Source organism: Oratosquilla oratoria, chromosome 6, assembly GCF_046742065.1.
Source record: "Oratosquilla oratoria isolate Oo_2021 chromosome 6, ASM4674206v1, whole genome shotgun sequence".
NCBI lineage: Eukaryota > Metazoa > Arthropoda > Malacostraca > Stomatopoda > Squillidae > Oratosquilla > Oratosquilla oratoria.
The window spans coordinates 66293616-66303615 of NC_134782.1; the positions used below are offsets into that span (position 1 = coordinate 66293616).

Here is a 10000-nt window from a genome sequence, read left to right on the forward strand (position 1 = left end):
CGACATGTTCCCCTACAGCTCTGTTTTGTGGGTCAAGATTGTCAGCGTATCCCGGGGATCCTGGGAGCCACCTATGGACTTCAAACCAAAAGGCTCGACCTCTCCTTCAACGCCATCAAGTAAGTTCCTCCTGACAAAGGTGCTGAAGGAGATCCTGTCAGTCCGTATTTAGGGGTCGGTAGTTGTTCTCCTCTGGATAAAGCCAAACTGTTTTATTCAGCTAGGATCTACCCTTCCATACCTTCGTGGGTTCAGTCTCTATCGATTACCTCTTACGTACTGAGAGATAAATGTCGTTTTATTCTATCAAGGTGAATGGTCCCCGCTTTTAAATAACCACCAACATGCAGGTGGCCGGTGATCTTTAGATCTATGAATAAAAAAATTGGGTTTTGGACCACACGAATGTATAGTATGGACATTTGTAAAAAAAAATAATGATAATGATAATTATAAAAATTACCATAATTGTTTTATGAAATTGGGGTTTAGGATTCAATTAACAGCCAATCAGTTTTCCCTAAATCTACCTTAGGTTATCAGAGTATTCTGATCACTCTTATATTACGTGTATGACAAATTCAAAGTATTACCATACCAATGTCTAGCTTCACCAATATTTGAAGAAAAAAAAATTATGGCCATAATTAATTGCTTGTATGAAATTGAGATTTATGATTTAGTTAACAGTCAATTTTTTCCTAAGTCACAGAGTAATGTTAACCTTAAATTTACCTTAGATTATCATGATATCATGATCACTGTTATATTACATTTATGACAAGTAGTCACTTGTACAAGAAAGGAGGAACTAACATATAACCTTGTGGTACTCCTCTCCCTCATCCCTATCTCGCTCTTCCTTTTCATCCCTTCCCTTCCATTTTCCTTCCCTTCCATCCCTTTCTCCCTTTCCCCTTTCCCTCCTTCCACCTTCCTCCTTCTCTTCCTCCCGTTTCCCTCCCTCCACATCCAACCTTCTCCTTTTTCCCCTCACTTCCTCCTTTCACCATTCCCCTTTCCTTCCTTCCTTTTCCCTCATTTCACCGTCCTCCTACCCTTCCTCCCTTTTCCCACCCTCCACTTTCCACCTTCTCTGTCTCCCTCAACTTCCTCCCTCCTCCTTCCCTTTCTCCCTCCACTTCCTCCCTCCTCCTTCCCTTTCTCCCTCCACTTCCTCCCTTCTCCTTCCCTTTCTCCCTCCACTTCCTCCCTCCACTTCCTCCCTCCTCCTTCCCTTTCTCCCTCCACTTCCTCCCTCCTCCTTCCCTTTCTCCCTCCACTTCCTCCCTCCTCCTTCTCTTTCTCCCTCCACTTCCTCCCTCCTCCTTCCCTTTCTCCCTCCACTTCCTCCCTCCTCCTTCCCTTTCTCCCCTCCAGGTCGGTCAAGGGTCTGGACAAGTTCCCATACTTGGAGGAGCTCATCTTGGACAACAACTGCGTCGATGACTCCGTCACCATCCCGAGGCTTGACACTCTCCACACGCTCAGCCTCAACAAGAACAAGGTGAGCCTACCTCGAAAAGTACAAACGAGCCTCAAAAAGCGCCAGGTGAGCCTGGATATGCAGAGGGTGAGCCTCACTGAGAACAGAGACTCATAAATTTCAAGATGAGCCTCACAAGATGAGTCACCGTGTTTACCCACTTCCCTCACTAAACTTTGCAAGCCCTCCTAACCTAACCTAACCTAATTTAACCTAGCATTAATTCAATCTAACCTAGCCTAGCCTAACCTAACTTAATATAATCTAATCTAATTTAACTTTACCGAACTTAACCTAACCTAGCCTACTCTAATCTAACATAGCTTAACCAAGCCTAACCTAGTCTGACCTAACCTAACCTAACCATACTTAGCCGCCCAACTGGCTCCATTCACTGTCCCAAGTTCTCCTCCTCCTCCTCCTCCCCCTTCTCCTCCTCCTCCTTCTCTTCCTCCTCCTCCTCCTCCTTCTCCTCCTCCTCCTACTCTTCCTCTTTTCTTTTTCCTCTTCATCTCACCTCTTCCTCTGCCACTTTCCTCTTCTCCGTCTCATTTTCTTTCCATCCCCGTTTCCTTCCTCTTCCCACTAGTTGCTCTTCCTATCCTTCTCCTTCTCCTCTTCCTCCTCCTCTTCCTCCTCCTCCTCCTCCTTCTCCTCTTCCTCCTCCTCCTTCTCCTCCTCCCCCTCCTCCTTTTCCTCGACATTTATTTTGCTACAAATCCCCGACTAGAATTGTTTACTTCTAGATAGGTTAAAAAGAATGTATTAATGATAGGTTAAGTACCAGATCAGCCTTGTAAGGACCAATAGGTCTGATGCTGTTCATTTGTCCTCTATGTAACTCCATGTAACTCCATGTAACCCCTCCTCCCCCTTTCCGCTTCCATCCAAGTCTCTTCTTTAAGACTCCTGTTTTAATAGGTAGTCTGATTGATAGGCAGATCAGTCGATCTACAAGTAAATAGACAGGTAAGTAGGCAGTCTGATAATTATGTATTGTACTCAATATTCATCGTAAATTTTATATTAAGATAAATTGCCTATGTTATTTTTTCTATGTAATTACTATTTGTAAAATATATCAAATCACCTGAAATTTCGAAGTGATTAACAATCTTTAAATGTATGAAAGCAGCTGAATTCTTTACATTATGATTGATAATAGTACAATACATAAAAACATCAATTATTTCTGTGAACGATATTCATAAAAACACATGACTTTTTTACTTCATTAAAATATATCGAAATAAATGAAAAATAAGTACATACATACATACATACATACATACATATACCAAAGGCGTTTTCCCCCCTACAAGTGAGGTAGCCTTATAAAAGATAAATACTAAGCCCCCCCTTCTCGTCCTCCTGTCCCCCATCTCCTCCCCTCCAGCTGAGTAACCTCCCCAAGTTGGTGGAACAAGTGAAGCGACAGCTGCCCAACCTGCGGTACCTCAGTCTTCTGGGGAACGCCGCTTGTCCCGACATGCTCTCCCCCTTACACACACGGGAGGAGGACTATGCCGCCTACAGGTAGGTCCTCGTACTGACTACAACAGCGGTAGGCAACCTCTGGAAGAGCCTGTGCCACTTTCTTTGATGTGTAAAACTCTGGGTGCCCACAGGGCTTCTAAAGCCTAGTTGACATGGGGCTAGTTTAGTAGCCGCTAGTTCTAAAAGCGACTTATAAACTACTCATTTACTTGCCCAAAGTCAACGGAAAGTTAGTAAACTTACCTCCAAAGTATCTTAGTGTTAACACTTACCGGGTTAGTTAACTTGAATCAAGCACTAGTGGCCATTAAACTAGTCCCTTGTCAACGAAGTTTTAGTTCACAAGTTAATGTCAATTCATATGCATTGTTTTACTGCAGTGGGGTGCCAGTAAATGTTCATTCCTGGACGATTTTATTTTAGTTTGATCTCTTGTCATATTTAGTTTATTTGAAACATTCATGTTGCTTTTCGATATTGTGGTAAATCTTCAAAATCAACTGACGTGCCAAAAGTTGCCAACCCCTGCCCTACAGTTAAGTCTTCTAACTGTCTTCAGTATCAGAACTACATAAGTATACATTTCGCTGTTACTGCGTCAATACTTTAAAAAACATGAAAAATATAGAGGGATTACTGTATAGATCAGATGGGCAATAACAAAATATCATTTTTATAGTTCTATGTCATGAGTCAGTTTACAGTGTCCGTGGTATTGCGTCAGTCAGTGGGTCTCTTATGAGGTGCTGTCACTAGGTCAGCCGCAAGTGCTGTCAGTAGATAAATGGATAAACATACAAACAATCAAATCAATCAATAAATACATAAACAAATAGATAAATAGATAATAAGTAGATGAATGATTTCATGAATAGATTAATCAATAAGTAGATATATAAAAGATGAATAAGTAAATAAATAATCAACAAATAAGATAAAAGACAAAATAAGAAGTAAATGTTAATGGTGATGATAAATCTGACTTTAATCAAAATCAATTGCACAGGATCCCTTTTCACTGCTTCCCAAAGACGGAAGTCAACTGTTGTCGTCTTTTGGTCAAACTATCGATCTCCCTTTCGAAGTCCAGCAGAGGTTTCTGGGATCTTGCAACGTTGCCACGTTGTCCTTAATTTCCAGCCTCGACTGTCACATGATCTGGAAGGAAATTTACTTGAAAGACTTCTAAAACAATGAGAAGTTTTATTCTCTTTTCTCGTTGGAGACTTGTCCAATCACGTAGACTTCACTGATCCTGGGAAACTTCTAAGACATATCTCCTTGTTCTTATTCTTGGAGATCGTACACACTCGTCTGCTCATTTATGAAAAAAAAAAAACAAGCGTGGAAGTCGAGGACACAGAGAGGAAGTGGCAACGGCGCTTCAACCAAGAAACCTTTTTTGGACTCGAGATAGAAACATGGAGCTTCCGCCTTAAAATGTCGACATTCGAGTTCAACCCTTTGGATTTTTGAGGTTCCCTTTCAGATTAATAAAATCGTTTGGCAGCAGGGTCTCGATTAGCAGAATATTTATGATAGAGAAAGGTTATTGACTTTATCTTTCTGCATCTCCATGACAGATCGAAGTTCAATCACATCGTTACTGTTAGTTGGCGACGATTTGCTCTGAAATTAATATCCTTAAATAGCCTAGCTCAGAAGTAAAAATATGATAACGCTAGATTTTATTCGCTTAAGAGCATCACAGTCGTAGTTGTAGTTGTTTACGAACTGTCGTGGTGATGAATGAAAAAGTTTTGCGCCAAAAAGAATGACATCATAAATACTGACCAATTTCCCAGGCTTACTACGATCAATTTTCATAAATATATCTAATGACGTTAATCAAATCCTTCTAATGTAATTGCGCAAAGTGGTCGATAAGTTTGGTGAAAGGTTTTTGAAAGTATGACTGTATTCTTCTTTCTCTTGCAGACTCTACGTTCTGCAGCACCTCCCAAGACTCAGGTTCCTGGACTCAACGGCTGTTCGCAGGAGTGAGGTCCGACAGGCCAGACGTGTACGTATGCTCATGTGTACGTATTTCGTGTGTAACAGGTTCCGTGTGCGTGTAGGTAGACTCCTGTGTACGTATTTTGTGTGTAACAAGTTCCGTGTGTGTACTTCGAGTGGGTGTGTGCCTTTGAAGTTGTCACGTGACTGTTTTTTTTTTTTTTTTTAAGTAAGAGGGATTATATTTATTTGTATTCTTCTAAGTTAGGTGATGCGCATAGCACCTGCTTCCATATCAGGAAATTAAGTCTTTACACGTATCTTCGTATTCTCGGTCTTGTGCGCGCGCGTGTGTGTGTGTGTATATACATATATATGTGTGTGTGTGTGTGTGCTGGTAGCCACTTAGGAAAAAGAAACACAGAAATCCCAAGCGCTTTCGTGTAATTCACATCCTCAGGGGAGAATACAGACAAAAGTACAATACAAAGATAATATAAACGGAAAAGTGTAAACCCAGGAGAGGTGACAAGGCGTCATACGAAAAAATATAGGAGAGGTCACAAGGCACCACACGGAGAAAAATTAGGAGAGGTCACAAGGTCCCACACGGAACCATACCATTTGTCCACTCTTGGGGTTAACCAAAATCTCCTATACCGAATTGTTTACAAATGTTCTTAATTATGTAATTATCTAATTTATACAAACCATTACTTATGCTCAAATTGACTGACTCAGTTTGTTTGATAAGGCTACTTTCAATGATGTTCCTGTTAACAACAGGATTACATGATAAAATTGATGATGCCTTAGTCCAGTCTATACAATGATTATGATCCTTCATGTGCACAAATAAAGCATTAGAGTCTTGTCCTGTTCTGACGCTATATTTATGTTGCTTTATTCTAGTTGAGAGATCTTTACTTGTTTGCCCTACATAAAAATTCCCACAATCTTTACAAGGAACCTTGTATATGCAGCCACATGAATTTTTTGGAGAGCTCTTAATAATCAATTTCTTGAATGTGCATGAATTGTTGAAGACTACATTAACATTCCATGTTTTGAGTAAATGAGGAATCTGAGAAAGACTTTCACTAAATGGCAAGACTAAAAGATTCTTGGTTTCAAAGGGAGGTGTAGGTTGATTCCTATAAAAAAAATTCTTGGCTTTTTTGAGAGCGTTATTTATAAAAGTCTTAGGGTACTTTAAGCTTAAACCAATGTTGAAAATATATATGTGTATGTACGTATATATATGTATATATATATATATGTATACATATATATACATATATATATATACATATATATATGTATATATATATATGTATATATATATACATATACATAAATGTATATATATATATATATATATATATATATATATATTATGAGGAAATATGCAGAGGCGTGACTTACCTCTTTTTCCGTTGTATATGGATATGTGAACGATCAACATATATGTGGATGTGTAGGCACACCACATCGGTTTCGTCGTTATATGCGGATGTGTTGATGTGCAACATATATATATATATATATATATATATATATATATATATATATATATATATATATATATATATATTTCCACTTATTTTTATAAAGATATACACATTTTAAAGAAAATTCTATGAAGAGTGGACGCCGAGATGGTCGCTAGATTTTTTATTAACTGTGGTTCATTTGTTTTTTAAGTCTCTTGTGATTGACTATAAACATCACAGATACTGTCGTCACTGAAAGAGAGAAAACGTAAAGAAAACGGTGTTCTGAGCAGCCATGTTTAGCACCTTTGTGCATTTTTTCCCCTTCTTCTTGGCATCAGCATAGCGTCTCCGTAGGCAGTATGGAATGGTGTACTGAATAGTGTGGCATGACTTCTTGAATAGTTACCACGTAGAGTAGTACCATTCATAGTGTTCAGGTTTCAACTCTTCAACATTTGGCAAACTATTAATTTTAATCTGGCTGTCGCCTATTTTTTCAGTTCGGTGTGGAGTAGAGACTAAAATATTAGTAATAAAGTCCTATTCCAGCTAAATAAATTCGTCTGGCGACAGCTATAACAATTAATGTTTTTCCAATTATGTTGAAGGGAACGAAGGATGTGGGCTCTCGGTGGGATGACGTCAAGTCAGTCATGGTTGAAGAGGACGCTGTTCTTATGTTTTGCTGTTGAGACTGATGACTAAGCTTTCAGTGACGTCACGTTAAGGGTTTTAGTGATTTCATAGGGTGTGTTAGAAGTGACATGTAGTGCTTTCTTAGTGTAGCGTGACATGACTTTTGTATAAAGACGTGGTGGTTTTGAAAGGAAAAACTACATCTAATGGGTTGAGGTTGTTATTGAGAAAAAGGCAGTTTCAGACCATATACACACATACATACATACATAAAGAACTCACCATCCCACTGCCAAAAAGTGGGAAGTGAGAAACCCCTGGTAGGGTAATATATATATATATATATATATATATATATATATATATATATATATATATATATATATATATATTTATGTATATACATATATATATATATATATGTATATACATATATTATATATATATATGTATATATATATATATATATATATATATATATTTGACCATTCTTTCTGGTGTTTATGGTGTAATTAGACTTGTTTTGAGCCTTGCTTATGTCGGGGAAAATATTTACAAGTGCCCGGATTGATTTTTTTGTTCATCAGCATCGAACGCTTGGCAGAAATTCTAAACTTATTCACAAAATGTACACATCCTTCAAGAATATAAAGTTTCTCATTCCTATAAAGATTATTCCAAGATGACTTGGAAAGCACCAAAGGCACCGAATGAAAAACATATTATACTGTAATAGGGTGTAATATCCAAAAGTAAATATTTATCAACACAATGTATATGTATATATATATATATATATATATATATATGTGTGTGTGTGTGTGTGTGTGTGTGTGTGTGTGTGTGTGTGTGTGTGTGTGTGTGTGTGTGTGTGTGTGTGTGTGTGTAATCTCTTTAGATTAATTTGGTGGAGACAATAGAGTTACAATAAATTACTTAGTATATATTAAGAAAAATGCACACATTACAAAAGAAAGATAATAACAGGTGATCAACTTTTAGATTAACGTAATTTACTGAAACAATACTTACCAGCTGATCAGAAACATGGGCTATCCTATTCTTCACCAAATTATGCTACATTTTCCTTACTCTCTCTCTCTCTCTCTCTCTCTCTCTCTCTCTCTCTCTCTCTCTCTCTCTCTCTCTCTCTCTCTCTCTCTCTCTCTCTCTCTCTCTCTCTCTCTCTCTCTCTCTCTCTCTCTCTCTCTCTCTCTCTCTCTCTCTCTCTCTCTCTCTCTCTCTCTCTCTCATTCACTGCTGTATATTTAAAACTGCCTGAAAAATAATAATAATTGTACATTGTGTTATTGGTTTGGAGGATCACTTTAATGGGAATACAGTGGTGTAGATATTTGTCTAGTCTTCTCGTAGTGCAAACTACCTTATTTGGAATGAAGTCTGAAGTAGTTTGAGGGTAGTCGCTTGCATGGGGGTACGGCAGGTAATTCTTTGTGCACTACTCACAGGAAGCTAAGAGATTGAAGCAGCTACAGCTCCAGCAGCAGCAGCAGCAGGAAGAACAAGTGCTACCAGACAAAGAACAGGATCTTCCCGAAAAGTCACAACTACAGCAACAGCTTCTGGAGGAGGAGGTGGAGGCGAAATGTCAAGTGGAAGGTCAGGATTTACCCCTGCCCTCTTCCACAACCCCCGACTTGGGGTCACATACAGGTATAGATGGAGTGTGGCTGGAGGGGAGAGAGGGGTCAAATGGGTTCTTAGGACAAAAACACGAGGGCCTTTAAGTGTTGAAGAAACGCTGCTTATGGACCTCTGTTTATGTTTACGCTTTTCTTCTTTTATCTTCGACTTCCACAGAGAAAAAACATGGCTTATTTCTTCCGGATATTTCCCGTAGTTGACTTTTTTTTTCGCACCTTCTAACCCTGTTCCTTTTTCAGTATCATTTGTGTACTCCTCTTCCGGCAGGCTCGTATGGCGTGTGTCGCTACCATTACAACGGTCTCCACTCCGAGGGGAACCGCTTCATCAGGAACCACGAGCTTTAAAGATGGACCTTCGTCAGCGCCCTCGTCACCTGTGCCCAAGTCACCGGCCAAAGCGTCCTCGGTCTCCTGGCGCTGCGCCAGGCCCCAGACGCTCGGAGTGAAGTCCTCGACTTCGGCGTCGTCGTCGCCAAGAGCGCCTCGCCGACGCGCCGGCGGGGCTGTGACGTCCTCCAGTTGGAGGGACTCGAGGGAGTCTCTCAACCTACCCACGATCTCGGTCAAGACCCCTTCAGGCTCCTCCGTCTCCCTGACGCCCTCCCTCTCCCCTTCCACCGGAGAGGCGAAGTCAGCCACTTCTTCGCCAGCGACGCCGCACAAGAACCTCCCCAACAGCAAAGCCTCGTCCCCTTCCTCTACTTTACCTCCTACTCCAACACCACCCCCACCTCCTCCGTCACCTTCGTCGGTCTGTCTGAAGGGGAACGACAATGGCAGTGAAACTGGGAGCGTGGGGGGCGGCGGCGAAGGCGGCGGCGGTGACGATAAGCCCAGCGGCTTTCTGAAGGTGCGGAAGTCTTGGAGGTCCTTCTTCAGGTCTTCCTCCGTCGTGCCTCCCCAGGCGTAGTCGAGAAGGATCCTTCTCCCCCACCCCCACCTTCCCCCGCCTCCCCTCCCTCACTCCTTGTCTTCCCATTCTTTCCTTCCTCCCACTTTCAGCTTCCTCCTCTGCCTCCTCCTCCTCCTCGTTCCTCCTTCTCCTCTTCTTCCTCCTCCTTCATCGTCTCTTACTTCTGTTCTTCTTCGGTGCATTTGTCACCACCACCTCCTCCTCCTTCCCCCTCCTCACCTTCCTCCTCCTTTTCCTTCTCCCTCCTTCTTCTCGCCCTCCTCCTCTCTCTCACCCTCTCCCCACCCCTCACTTCCCCTCATCCTCTTCATCCACTTTTTCCTCATCCACATCTTCCTCCCCTTCCTCC

The 10000-nt window shown here is 41.0% G+C and overlaps 2 protein-coding genes across 7 annotated transcripts in view; both read left to right on the forward strand.

The window, feature by feature from the left end:
• The window catches only part of LOC143026544 (uncharacterized), a 339242-nt gene that overhangs the window by 101520 nt on the left and 227722 nt on the right, over positions 1–10000 (forward strand). The gene's annotated exons all lie outside the window — the stretch shown is intronic.
• The window catches only part of LOC143026538 (leucine-rich melanocyte differentiation-associated protein-like), a 26752-nt gene that overhangs the window by 12647 nt on the left and 4105 nt on the right, over positions 1–10000 (forward strand). For 4 of the 6 annotated variants that reach the window (XR_012966499.1, XR_012966498.1, XR_012966497.1 and 1 more), the window contains exons 2-6: positions 19–119; positions 1381–1507; positions 2883–3022; positions 4922–5006; positions 9004–10000. The exon at positions 9004–10000 is cut by the window's right edge. Coding sequence is in view for 2 of the 6 variants with exons in the window: in XM_076187100.1 (XP_076043215.1) it covers positions 19–119; positions 1381–1507; positions 2883–3022; positions 4922–5006; positions 8541–8745; positions 9004–9083 (738 nt within the window). In the remaining 4 variants the exon portion in view is untranslated. Of the gene's footprint in view, positions 1–18; positions 120–1380; positions 1508–2882; positions 3023–4921; positions 5007–8540; positions 8746–9003 lie in introns of all 6 variants that reach the window. The other 2 variants (XM_076187101.1, XM_076187100.1) reach the window with 2 other exon arrangements.